We start from the raw sequence: 14,552 nt of genomic DNA, 5'->3' as shown, positions 1-14,552 counted from the left end.
ACTTAAGTAGACACAAAAGCATATAATAGAAACATGTAGTGCTAGTGCGGGGAATCTAAGTAGCAGAAAAACAGAATGTATTAATATATGGTATTAATGAGCTACCAATAACAGAAAAAATCTGACATGATATAATATAGCGCAACAAAGAAGACATCATCTACTCATCTAGACACAAAGATAAGAAGGTAGAAAGTGACATGCAAAGAACATCGAATACATATAGAGAAAGTTAATCTCCTAAGAGAAAGATATGTCAAATTTGCATTATCCCTTGAAAGTTAATCTTAATCCAACGTCTTGGTGAACTCGTATCCTTCACCGTATTATTGGAGAGGAGTTGATCAAATTATTCTAACATACTTTCCAATCTTATCACTTTTATTATCATAATATATTATTAAATAAAGAAAATCACACTAATCCCTTTTTATGTTAAAATTACAGCTTAGGCACTTTGGGATTGACTTTGGAAATGACTTAGTGACTTAGGGGCTGTTTGCCAACTTCTGAATGCTTAAGTGCTGAAAAACTAAACTAACTCTTTTTAACAAACCACAGGGACGAAAAACAAAACTAACTCTTTTATTTTAAATTTAATTATAATAACAGGGGCATTGTGATCATTTCAAATAAACTAACAGAATAACTGGATGACATTAGTGTGAGTGGCTGTAATAGTTACGAAAGTGAAACCACAGGGACTGTTGTGGCAATTTTTAAACTAACGGACTGAAATAGTAATTTTTGACAAACTATAGAAACGAAAAACGCAATTAACTCAAACATAAAATACCCAAATCCAATCTGTACATTTTGAAGACAAAAAAATGAGAGCAGCAAAAAAGAACACTGTACATTATTCCAAATGAAATTTGGCTTAAACCAGACAGTAACCACAACCAAACATTCAAAAAGACACAAGTGAACTTCCTTTTATACATATATATACACACAAATTTACCAGCTATACCGAATAATCTCAGCGTCCTAAACAACCTTAACCTGAAATTTGTACTTACGTATATATATATATTACTACGTACAAAGTAACCGTATTTATTTTGATGTTACAACGATATATACCACGATACATTCTTTTGCCCTGTGCAGGGTGCATGCATCAACTAATGCAAACTAAACAGCAGAAACCGAAGACAGACCAAAGTCCGAGATTTGACCAAAAAGTCAAGTCAACTGTTGAGCCTGTTCCGTCTTCTGATAACTTGGAAATATGTATCAAAATCTACATTGGAGGCAAATGAATTGGTTTCTGTATCTAAACTCGCTCTACAAGATGAACATATCTCCACCAATAAATGACTTCTGTATGTACATTATAGAAATGTCTTATTTCTAAAACGTAATAGCCTAAAAACACAAAAGAAAGTGTACTTTCTAAAACGCAATGGACTGAAAACACATAAAAATGTGTTTTCTATAAACGCAATGGACTAAAAACACTTCAAAAATGAACGCAATGGCCAGAAAACACAAAGAAGTGTCTTATTTCTAAAACGCAATGGCCTGAAAACACATAAATATGTGTTTTACCTAAAACGCATTGCACAAAAAACACAAATAAATTTCTTTTTTCTAAAACGCAATGGCTAGAAAACACTTAAAAATGTCTTTTTTTCTAAAACGCAATGGACTAAAAACACAAAAAATATGTTTTTTCCTAAAACGCAATGGACCAAAAACACAATAAAATGTGTTTTTCTAAAACGCAATGGCCTAAAAACACAATAAAATAAGTTTTATCATTATGTTATAAAACACAATGATTTAGTGTGTTTTATAAAACACAATACAAAAAAAGTGATGAACTAGATGTGTTACTGCGTTTTAGAAATATACACTAGAAGTTGTAAAATGCGTATAATAGTGTCATGTGTGGCGGCTAGGTGGTTTTTTACCTATGGAAACAATATAGAATAGAAAAAATTGACATTTTCCATAATCAAAAGAGCTGCGTTTTAGAAATTCCCACAAACCAACCATTTTTTTAATGATTGAAACTTTGCTTTAAGAATAACTTATGAAAAAAGAATAATATAAATAGCAGTATGTGTTGTAACTTGTGCATAAAACAAATAATATAATTGAAGTATTGCGTTTTACAAAATTACCAAAAATCAGCCCACTTGTTATGAAAAAGAATAATATAACGTGGTGTTTTCACATATGCATAAAACAATAATATAATTGAAACCATTGCATTTTATAAATTACCAAAAATCAACCAAATTTTCAGTAAAACACAATGCGTATTAGTTCTTCTAGATAAAAATGATACTGGATAACCATGGATGTTAGTTGATTATAAACATCCATAAAATTGCCGTAGAATCATGAGAAGACTCTTGACTAGAGAAATTGCCATCATTTCTATCCTTTCCCTCAAAACTCAATCTGCAGAACTCAATAAAATTGCCTTATTTTTCTTCCATGGTAGACCATCTTAACAGGAGACTGCGGCGGTGCTGGATCTGAGGTCGCATGATGGTGGCGGAGCGAAACGGTGGTGGAGTGGTGTTGGTGGTGTGGAGATGGGATGAACTATACGGATCTGGGTTTCTTAGATCTAGGGAAGGAAAGGTTGAAGAAGAAGAGAGAAAATTAAATATTCTTCCCCTTTATTTTTAAATTTTGCCACATGTTATAGTTCTATTGTTTTCTATCCTTCCTAGTGAAACTAAACTTCCTAGTTGATCCACTCTCAGAAAAAAGATTATGCTTTAGTTTTAGAAACATTATTTTTATCAACTTTAGGATGTAAAAAAGCCAACAAACCTAAATTTACTAAATTACCCTTTTAATGTCAAAATCCCCTTAGCTTAATAGAAAACCAAATGATGGTCAATATGTATTTCTTTGTTCTTATTTTTCATATTCTCTACATAACTCACCGCTACATAAACTGATTAACTGTTTTTCAATATAATAAAACTAGGTTATAACCTCGTGTATTATACGAGTTGAATAAATGAATATATATACTAAATAATAAAACAATATATTTTTAAAAACCTCATTTATTTCACGGATTGAAGAAATGCAATTTTATATATTAAATAATATTTTTATAAGAACCATATGTATTGTACGGGTTGAATGAATGTAATTTTATATACCAAATAATAAAAAAAGTTATATCTTTATAACCATGTGTATTACACAGGTTAAATAAATGTAATATTGTTTACCAAATAATAAAAAAGTTATATTTTTAAAAACCCTTATTTATTACACGAGTTGAATATATATGATTTTACATACCAAATTATAAAAAACAAAATATATGTTAAAAAACTAATGGGTCTACTCGGTACGCGATAGATATGGTGATTGCGAAGATGAGAAAAGAAGATACAGTAGTCAAACATGTTATTCAAGAAGCAAATAAGCATGTTATTCAAGAAGCAAATAAGCAGCCATTTGAGTGATAAAATATAAATTATATTTAAAAAAACCCGTAATAAATCTAATTTTATATATAATTAAGACTTTGTTATTGTTAGTAAAATAAATGACTTTATATTTGTAATTATCTGTAATTAATTAGAAGAGATTGAACTAAATAATAATTATCCATAAGAGATTATACTTAGCAGGAGAATTATCTATAATTAATTAGAAGAGATTAAACTAAATAATAATATTTTGTTATTGTTCGTAAAATCAATGATTTTATATTTGCAATTATCTATAATGAATTAGAAGAGACTATACTAAATAATAATTATCCATAATAGATTAAACGAAATAATGTTTAGTTGGAGAGTTATCTATAAATAATAATTATTCATAAGAGATTGAGAAAATCAAAAGATACATAGCCTAATGTGATGACAAGTGCCACATAAATGGTTTCTTTTATTATATAGTACAGATAAAACATAAAGAGTTAATTATGTTTTTCGTCCCTGTGCAGTGGCGAATCCAAGAACTTCTTTCAGTGGGTTCGTTTTGTTAGATTCTCACTATTTTTTTTCCAAATCATACAAAGTTCTCACTAGTTTTTTCCAAACCGAGTGGGTTAATGTGAATCCACAAAACAGGGCTCGATCCGTCACTGTCACTGTGGTTTGTCAAAAATCATTATTTCAGTCCATTAGTTTAAAAATTGCCAAAACAGTCCTTGTGGTTTCAATTTCGTAAGTATTACAATCTACCTCACCAACGTCATCCATATATTCTGTTAGTTAATTTGAAATGACCATAATGCCCCTGTTATTAAAATTAAAATAAATAGAGTTAGTTACGTTTTCCGTCCCTGTGGTTTGTTAAAATAACCATTACAGCCCATTAGTTTAAAAAATTGCCAAAACAGTATGAATATTTTCACAACTTCCACCTTCAACTCACCAACAATGGTGGTTAACAACTTCACCTATCTAATATCCTTTACTCTACTCTCCGCTCTCCATGTTTCCTCAAATCCAGTCAGAATATCACCTGCTCATGTTCCGACTCCACACCCTCTCCATTTCATCCATCTTCAACATCTCCCACCACACACACACACACATACCTAAACGATGACCACCTTCACCACCCATTATGCCCACCACCGTCATCACACCTGAACGATGACCACCTCCTACTGACGTCGATTGTGATGGAGAAAATTAGGTGGCCGGATTTGAAGAAACAGGGAGGGTGAAAAGTAAAGTGAAGGTACTGTTTTGGCAATTTTTAGAACTAATGGACTGTAATAGTTATTTATAACAAACCACAAGGACGAAAAACGAAACTAACTCTTTTATTTTAAATTTAGTTATAATAACAGGGGCATTATGGTCATTTCAAATAAACTAATAGAATAACTGGATAACGTTAGTGTGAGTGGACTATAATAGTTACGAAAGTGAAACCATTAGGACTGTTGTGGCAATTTTTAAACTAATGGACTGAAATAGCGATTTTTAACAAACCACATGGACGAAAAAAGCGATTAACTCAAACATAAAATACCCAAACCCAATCTGTACATTTTGAAGACAAAAAAATGACAACAGCAAAAAAGAAGACTGTACATTATTCCAAATGAAATTTGGCTTAAACCAGACAGTAACCACAACCAAACATTCAAAAAGACACAAGTGAACTTCCTTTTATACATATATATACACACAAATTTACCAGCTATACCGAATAATCTCAGCGTCCTAAACAACCTTAACCTGAAATTTGTACTTACGTATATATATATATTACTACGTACAAAGTAACCGTATTTATTTTGATGTTACAACGATATATACCACGATACATTCTTTTGCCCTGAGCAGGGTGCATGCATCAACTAGTGCAAACTAAACAGCAGAAACCGAGGACAGACCAAAGTCCGAGAGTTGACCAAAAAGTCAAGTCAACTGTTGAGCCTGTTCCGTCTTCTGATAACTTGGAAATATGTATCAAAATCTACATTGGAGGCAAATGAATTGGTTTCTGTATCTAAACTCGCTCTACAAGATGAACATATCTCCACCAATAAATGACTTCTGTATGTACATTATAATGTCATGACGGCTAGTTTCCTGAAATAAAGGTCGTTAAAAATTAGCCCGACGTGAGCTCAATGATACAAATATAGAAGAGAGTAAAATGCCATTTTCGTCCCTGAGGTTTGACCAGTTTTGTGACTTTTGTCCAAAGGTTTGTTTCACTTTTTCCGCATCTGGATCCAAAACGTTTGAAATCTTGCCATTTTCATCCAGCTCGTTAACTCCATCCATTTTTCTCCGTTAAGTCAAGGGTATTTCCGTCTTTTTTGTTAACTTAAAGTGCAATTCGGTCTTTTTCACTTTATGTACAAGCATTTAGCATAATGTACAAGTATTCAAAATACCCTTACTAAACAAAAAACAAAAACCTGTAGGTAAAAAGACGGAAATACCCCTGACTTAACCAAGAGAAATGGATGGAGTTAACGAGCTAGATGAAAATGGCAAAATTTCAAACCTTTTGGATCCAGATGCGGAAAAACAAACCTTTGGACAAAAGTCGCAAAACTGGCCAAACCTCAAGGGACGAAAATGGCATTTTACTCTAATAGAAAATTATTTTGGGACAGAGGTGTATAACAAGATGAAATTTTGATGATAAAAACTGTGAAACTTACCCTTGTGAAGAATCTGAACCCCGTTATCCAAAACGCCTCAAAAAACAGGCACGGTTTGGTTAGTTATTGTGGGGTTGATTGGGTTACAAGAAAAATCGAGAAACTTCTTGATAAAGTTGATTAGGTTCAAAGGGTTTAGATACATAGCCATCCATTCCAGATCTAAGACATTGTTCGTGTGTAGCCTGAATTACATCAGCAGTCATGGCTAAAATCGGTACATGCCAACGTGAAATATTTGCATAATCCCCGACTTGGATATGATTATTTATGGCGTATTCCATCTCACGAATCACGTTTGTTGCTTGAAACCTGCAATTATAAGCTCGAAAAGTCAAGAAGTTGGCCTAAAAAAGTCAAGATGCAACTCTTATTCAATTTATAACCAATTTATTAAATTATATACCAATTTTAAGTGGGTTGACTATTTAGGTCAAACCATGTGGATTTTCTAAGTTGTATTAATAAATTGATGCTTGAATAAACACTTCTTCAAAAGTCAAGAACTTGACCTAAAAAAGTCAAAACGCATCCTTATTCAATCTATATAACCAATTTATGCATCATATACAATATGTTTTTAGTGGTTTGACTTTTTGGGTCAAACCGACGCTCTTTCTATAAACAACTTTACACACCAATAAACGTCCTTCAATCCAGACACGAAAGTCAATCAATAGACACTTAAAACTTTAAAAAAAAAAATTACACTAAAATGAAGTAGAATTTAGTTTCAACATGAATCTAGCCTAAAAGTCAAAATAACCTCCTCTTTTCATAATTAGTAATAGAGTTAAATGCCATTTTAGTCCCTATGGTTTGGCCATTTTGCCAGTTTAGTCCAAAGGTTTCATTTTTAACCTGTGGGTCCAAAAAGGTTTCACAGTTGCCATTTTAGTCCACTGGGCTAACTCCATCCATTTTTTCTGTTAACGAGAAGACCAATTCGGTCATTTTATATGGTTGAATTGCCCTTTTAGTTAACAGAATTACATACAAAATTACCGAAATGGCCTTCTCGTTAACAGAAAAAATGGATGAAGTTAACCCAGTGGACTAAAATGACAACTGTGAAACCTTTTTGGACCCACAGGTTAAAAATGAAACCTTTGGACTAAACTGTCAAAATGACCCAAACCACAAGGACTAAAATGGCATTTAACTCTTAGTAATATATGATCATGTCATGATAAAAGAAATTATAATATTATTATTCTTACCCGTCCATTTCCGGCATCTGAATATCCATAAAACAAGCATCAAACGAATGAGGCGGTTTTAATAGCGAAATAGCTTTCCTTCCACTATCGGCACACGTAACTTCCGCCCCATATTTCTTTAACGCACCCGCAGCAACCCGAAGATTTACATTATTATCATCAACCACTAATATTTTCCTCCCGATTAATAATTTCGATAAAGATAACTTCGGGACTTCTCCATTTCTAGCATTATCTTTATTACCACCCATTGCCCGTTGTAACGACCCCGCCAACATGCTCACCCTTAACGGTTTGGTAATCACAGGTGGCGAAGGGACACCGTTACTTTGGCGGGACCCACCGATCGAATTCGTTAAAAGAAACAATTTTGGGGGAACCTTGAGATCTAAATTTCTCAACTTGTAAGCAAAAACAGATGAGTTAGTTAAATCTCGATCCCAAACGTCCTCTTCGATTAAGACCAGGTTGACGATTTGACTTCCTTTGGTCAACATTGACAACATGCTGGTCAAACTAGGGACGATTTCAACGTGCATTCCTAGCCGTTGGATGTGATATCTTGATACCTCGGCTCGTACGGGCCTCGGGTCAACGATGACGGCTAGCATGTTGCAAAACTGTGACTTTGACTCACCGTTCATTTGCTGCTCATTCGGATTTGAAAAAACAGCAGTGAAAGTGAAAGTTGACCCGATCTTTGGAACGCTACTGAACCCAATCTCACCGTTCATTAGATTGACCAAACATTTACTGATGCTTAGACCGATACCTGTTCCTCCATGAATACGGGAAATCGAGGGGCCCACTTGCATAAAAGGTGTAAAGATTCTAGATTGTGCATCTAGAGGGATTCCGACACCAGTATCTTCAACGGATATTATTAACTTTATGGATTCAGACGGATCCACGGTTTGGTCCGTGGGTCTAAACGCTTCCCAGCTTCGCTTTCTATCGGCTACAGGTAGTCCGCTCAATGTGTCTTTGCATGACGATTCCGTTTCGACATCAATTGAGTTCGTAACTTCCTCAAGAAGGTGTACGGTAACAAAGATGTGCCCTTTCTCGGTGAACTATAGCCATTGAAACAACAATGTCAATCAACTATACTAGTATTATGTTACATATTCAATCGTTTACTTAATGGGTTGATTTAGGTTATTTTTAACGCTAACGGGTCATTTCAACCAAATTATGTGTAATGGGTCAACTTTAAAAATAATTTCGGCAATCATATATAACATAGTGATTAGAGTAAAATGCCATTTTTGTCCCTGAGGTTTGGCCAGCTTTGCGGCTTTCGTCCAAAGGTTTGTTTTTTCCGCATCTGTATTCAAAAGGTTTGAAATCTTGCCATTTTCATCCGGCTTGTTAACTCTCATCTATTTTTCTACGTTAAGTGAGGGGTATTTTCGTCTTTTTTGTTAACTTAAAGGGCAATTCGGTCTTTTTCAGGGGTATTCGGTCTTTTTACATAAAGTGAAAAGGACCGAATTGCCCTTTAAGTTAACAAAAAAAGACGGAAATACCCCTGACTTAACGGAGAAAAATGGATGGAGTTAACGAGCCGGATGACAATGGCAAGATTCCAAACCTTCTGGATCCAGATGCGGAAAAAACAAACCTTTGGATGAAAGTCGCAAAACTAGTCAAACCTCAAGGACAAAAATGACAATTTACTCTATCATCTATTATGTTACATTTTCAATTCTTTACTTTTAATGGGTTGATTTAGGTTATATTTATCGCTATCGGGTCATTTCAACCAAATTATGTGAAATGGGTCAACTTTAAAAATAATTTCGGCAAAATCATATCTAACACGGTGATTATTTATAAAAAAAAAATAATAATAATAATAATAATAAAAAGGTGTTAGACAGGTCAACCTAACCCATTTTGACCCATTATCCAACCTATCATATTGCGACTTATAATTTATAGAAAAATAAATGCATACATGTATATCTTACCTTAATAGAGTTACCCATGAGATTTGTGATAATTTGACGAAAACGCCCCGGATCACCGATTAATGTCTCGGGAACTTTTTCAGATACATAGGCTGCCAACTGTCATTACGCAAGATAGCATTAGAAATGTAGGTCAAACCTCGAGTCAATTAAAGTTATCTCTAATAGAAGACATAAGATAAATATATGTAAACGAGTTACCTCAATTCCTTTTTCTTGTGATTTCCCTGAAAATAAAGACAAAACATCATCCAAAACAGCGCGAAGCTCGAATCGAACGGCCTCGAGCTCGAGTTTTCCTGATTCAATTTTAGCTTGATCAAGAACAGCGTTAATTAGTGAAACAAGAGCTTTTCCGCTAGCTTGAGCCGTTCTAACATAATCTTGTTGCGTTACGTCAAGAACAGTATCCATAAGCATATCCAGCATCCCTTAATTTATATATAAAAAAAAACATGAACTAAATCACGAGTAAATTCAACATATTTTTAAGAAAGGCAAATGCACAAAAAAAAGTCATTAAGTACAAAATTTATCATTTGAAGTAATCAATTTTTTTTGCTCAAATCAAGGTTCAAGAATTACCAAAAAAGTTACAACTCTCAAAATTTTACATTAAAAGGTCCAAATTTAACGAAAAGGTCCTTTTTTTCGCATTATCGAGTCCTCAACTCTGTTAAGAGTACTTGTATGTAAAAATTTAAAAGACTATGAATTAATCATGCAAAAAATAATTCCCTCATAAAGAACAGCAAACTTGTTAAATTAAATTGCGCAAAAAAAGTAGATTCCTTCGAATAATTTGCCTCAAAGTTTGATACCTCTATGTGCATTTAACCCTTTAAAAAGTTATAAAATAACTTACCAAGAACGCCATTCATCGGGGTTCTAATTTCATGGGAAACAGTAGCAAGGAACTACACAAACACAAATGTAACAAAGATTTAGGATGGTTATAAATAAAGTAACCAAAGATTAAAGTCAAGATTTAATGTTCGGTCAAACGAAAAAAACACCTGCGATTTTGCCAAGTCAGCATCCTCCGCGTGTTTTTTGAGCACTGACATCTCGTGATAATCGTCTTCAACTTTTGCTATTCTATTTACAGTTGCATGAAAGATGTGCCCGACAAGCAAAGTAATCACGAAAATACCGAAAGAAGTTGATATTGCCAAGATTTGCCACGGTGGTTTTTGTTTAAATCTGTATTACCAAAAAGACTATTTATTAAAATGAGCACAAACACGTGCGCGCGGATGTAAATAGAAGATTTTTGGAGGTACTAATTACCTGCAACGCATCTCATGCTTTCTTGACGGGTCACCAAAGTTAAGAGGACTAACATGTTGTAAACCAGTGTCCGAAACATCGGTGCCATACATACTAATAGGGTTTGACACATTAGTCGTATCGAAAACGTTCACGTAAATGATTTGCTTTCTTGCAAGTTGTTGAAGTAACTTCTCGACCAATGATCTAATATCAAACACCCCACCAAGGTACCTGGATTTGACCAAAAGTCAACGATAAATTACTTGGGCACAAAAATATCCCTTTTTTGCATAATGAGTAAAGTACGCAGATGGTCTCTGTGGATTACCAACATTTTGGATTTGGTCCCTAGCTTTCCAAAAATATACGGATGGTCCCTGTGGTTTGCAGTTTGTAACGCATTTAGTCCCCAGCCAACAAATCTAAAGGTTTTAGCATGTCCAAAGTTAGGGACTAAATGCGTTACAAAGTGCAAACCACAGGGACCATCCATGTACTTTTGGAAAAAGCTAGGGACTAAATGCGTTACAAAGTGCAAACCACAAGGACCATCTGTGTACTTTTGGAAAGCTAGGTACCAAATCCAAAATTTTGGTAAACCACAGGGACCATCCGTGTACTTTACTCTTCCATAATCTATTGGAAGCTAAAGAAATTACCCCTCGGTTGCTTTGATTCTTTCCTCCGGAGTAGCATTAGAAGGTAAATCTCGATTATAAACCGCAAAAGTCAAAATAACTCCGAGACGGTTTGACTTTATAAGATCCAATGGAGCAGTGAGAACCCCTTTTCCTAATGCTCGTGCACGCAACACGTTATCGCGATCTTCCTGTCGATTATAACAAAGAAAACATAAGATCATTAACATTTCTTTTTTTTTTTGCAATGAAATATTAAGATGTTAATATACCTTTCCGGTCAACATATCAAGAGAAATGACATGAGCAACAGTATCTTGTGCGAAGATAACGGGGGCGTATTCGGGTTGAATCGGTGACGGCTCGAATTCTTCGGGGCTGTATTCGTCTTTTTTAACTGGGGTCATGTTCTTTATGGTCCATCCTTGTTGTTTCTCGAATTGTTCTCTTTCGGAATGAAGTACACGCACTGCATATGCCACCCCACTTGTTAGTGGTCTCTCAAAAGCAGTTCGTTCCGTGTACTTTGCAAAAGTCTCCTGTTGATTCCACAAAGTTTGTTTAATTACAAACACTAATCCAACAAAAATAACCAAATTGTTCGGTTCGATTCCCTTTTCAAAGACAACAAAAATAATTATAAAATTTTGCGCAACCGAAAAAAATAACCCAAACCGGCTAACAACACAATTAAGAACTACAAAGCCGAAGTTTCCAAAATTATCCGAAAATGAACCCGAAGTCCACAAAGTCAACCAAAATTGTTCCTTTACAGTTCTTAAAAACAACAAAAGAATTCAAAAGATCAAGTAACTGGAAACCCCCAATTGGATTAAGAACACAATTAACCGTCCGATTACACGAACCCTAACTACACAAACTTAACAGAATTTGATCACTTCCTTTGCTAAAAACAACAAAAAGAATTCAAAAGATTAAGCAACTGAAAATACCCAAATGGATTTAGACCACAATTAACCACTACAACCAATAAAGTTTCAATCTTTATACAAAAAATTACATAAAATAGAGTTGTACCTGATCAATTGCAGAAGGGTTTTTACCATGGTGAAAAGTAGAGATCAAAATAGACATAGCTTGAACATGATTCATACTAACATTAAACTGATCTTGAAGCATTCTAGCCCTTTCATCACACATGTTAGCTAGTGTTTCTTTCCTTTTTTCCAAAGCTTGAGATCTCAAATACCAAAAGATCCATAAAGAAAGAAGTGTACCAAATGCAATCCACAAGATTAGAAGCTTTCTTAACCATCTTTTTCTTAGCTTTCTTGGCCCAAGTTGTTGATAATAATGAAGATGGATCATACAAGTGTATGTTGAAAAGATCTCAAGAAACTTCATCCAAATGTTCATACTTTTATTTAACTTCATTGAGATTAATGATACAAATGAGCAACATAGCATCAACACAAGGATCAAACTCATCCACACAAGTAAAAAATTCTCAAACACTTCATATGTATGTGTAAATAAAGGGTTCCACTTAACAGCTGGTTTCTAAAGAATATATATATATATAAATTAAACTAAACTAAAATATAATAATTAGGAGAATAATGATAATAAAATAGAAAAAGATAAAAATGAAAAGGGGAATAGGGAATAATAACAGGGAAACCTTTGGTCACCTTATAAAGTGTTTAATCAAGGAATCAAAACCCTAAAATTTAAGAAAAAAATTTGACAACAACACACACATAAGAGAAACAAGATTCTTAAAGGGGGAATATGGATTATGTTATCTTGTTATAACTAACTACTACAAACCCAGATGGGGGGGTCAATTATCAACAAAAAGAAAGAATCTTTTTTAAAGTCTACTCAATCAAAATCAAGAATTTGTAAAAACCCAGATGAGAAAAGAGGGTTTATGAGATAAAAACTAAACTAACGAACGTGGGTAATTATTTGAAGGGTTTGACTTGAGATGATCTTGAGTGAGAGTAATCAATGAATGCAGAAGAGAGAGAGAGAGAGAGAGAGAGAGAGAGAGAGAGAGTTGGAAAGAGAGCATCTGTAAAAGGCAAGATGAGAAGAATATGGTTGTAAAAATGTCCTCTAGCACACCTCCTCCTACCTCCATTATCCTATCCATACCATCCATCCTCAACTATTCAAGAATATTATTATTTTTTATGAATTATTATATGTTTTTCTTTAAATTATATTGTGATTGTGATGACAGGGAGCTAGTAGAAATCATGGAAGACCATCCATAACAATAACAATAGGGTGTTAATATTAAAATATCAGAAAATTTTGTTTTAACATGGTGTATACGGGTCGTATAAGTTTATATAGCCCGTATAAAATAAAATGAACCGACAAAGTCTGTGGCCGCAACGTTTGTCAGTTTATATTACACCATGTTAAAACAATGATCGTATATAGCTTTATACGGGCCGTATAATGGTATATGATCATATAGATAGGATTTCCTTTTTTGAGTTAACATTCACACATTAGGGTTTCGATCTGGCAGTCTATATAGTGTTTAGAACCATCAAATCGAACGGCTTCTGCTATCAAGGAAAACGGGTTTCAGTTTTCTTTTTATTTTGAAACAAATCCCATTTCATTTAATAGAAAGAAAACTCAAATAAACGACCATTCGATCTGGCAGTCTATGTAGTTTTCTTTTTACTTTTAAATAAATCTCATTTCACACATCTGTGTTCGTCAATTGGACATCAATTGATGTTGATGTCCTAGTTTGGTGGTTTGTTTGAGTTTTCTTCTAATAGTGCAAGTCATCTATCATAAGTCGTACTTGCTAAAAAACGCAATGATTATTAAGAGTCTGAGTGTTAAGCTTCATGTTCTCAAGTTCACAATGATTATCAAGAGTCTGAGTCTTCTTTCTCTTTGAATAAATGGCATTTGTTAAATGAAATATGTGAAATGTCAGCAACAGTCTCTGAAACTTTCAATAATAGCATCATCCCATCATAAAAAGAAAAGGTAAGAAAAGGGTCGTTTCTATACACACACCCCTATAATCTTGTTATAACGACCATTCGATCTGGCAGTCTATGTAGTGTTCAGAACCATCAGATCCAACGGCTTCTGCTATCAAGGAAAATTGGCTTCAGTTTTCTTTTTTACTTTTAAATAAATCCCATTTCATACATTCGTGTTCGGCAATTGGACATCAATTGATGTTGATGTCCTAGTTTGGTGGTTTGTTTAAGTTTTCAACCTTCCTTTTCCTTCAATTTCCAGAACATTTTCCCCAAACGAACATTCTCGATATCAGAACATCGTTTAAGCAAGAATCTAGACTCAAGGAGACCAT

General features: G+C 33.9%; 1 protein-coding gene across 2 annotated transcripts; it reads right to left on the bottom strand.

Annotated features, from left to right (window-relative positions):
* Positions 1-916: 916 nt before the first annotated feature.
* LOC110894268 (histidine kinase 3) lies at positions 917-13,361 on the bottom strand. 2 transcript variants are annotated; one of them, XM_035980821.1, is made up of 12 exons: positions 12,272-13,361; positions 11,506-11,772; positions 11,255-11,424; positions 10,614-10,826; positions 10,340-10,526; positions 10,189-10,240; positions 9,525-9,754; positions 9,324-9,422; positions 7,351-8,423; positions 6,131-6,442; positions 5,517-5,546; positions 917-1,332 (listed from the first exon to the last, which is right to left on the bottom strand). In XM_035980821.1, the coding sequence occupies exons 1-10, from the start codon at positions 12,680-12,682 to the stop codon at positions 6,214-6,216; spliced, it is 2,931 nt and encodes a 976-aa protein (XP_035836714.1). In that variant the 5' UTR covers positions 12,683-13,361; the 3' UTR covers positions 917-1,332; positions 5,517-5,546; positions 6,131-6,213. The 2 variants fall into 2 exon arrangements, with proteins under 2 accessions (XP_035836714.1, XP_021997157.1); XM_022141465.2 differs by lacking the exon at positions 917-1,332 and having other exon boundaries at positions 5,016-5,546.
* Positions 13,362-14,552: the final 1,191 nt, after the last annotated feature.

The sequence above is a fragment of the Helianthus annuus genome, chromosome 12, assembly GCF_002127325.2.
Source record: "Helianthus annuus cultivar XRQ/B chromosome 12, HanXRQr2.0-SUNRISE, whole genome shotgun sequence".
Classification (NCBI taxonomy): Eukaryota; Viridiplantae; Streptophyta; class Magnoliopsida; order Asterales; family Asteraceae; genus Helianthus; species Helianthus annuus.
The sequence above is the reverse complement of the archived record's forward strand: the minus strand, read 5'-3'. Positions and strand labels throughout refer to the sequence as shown.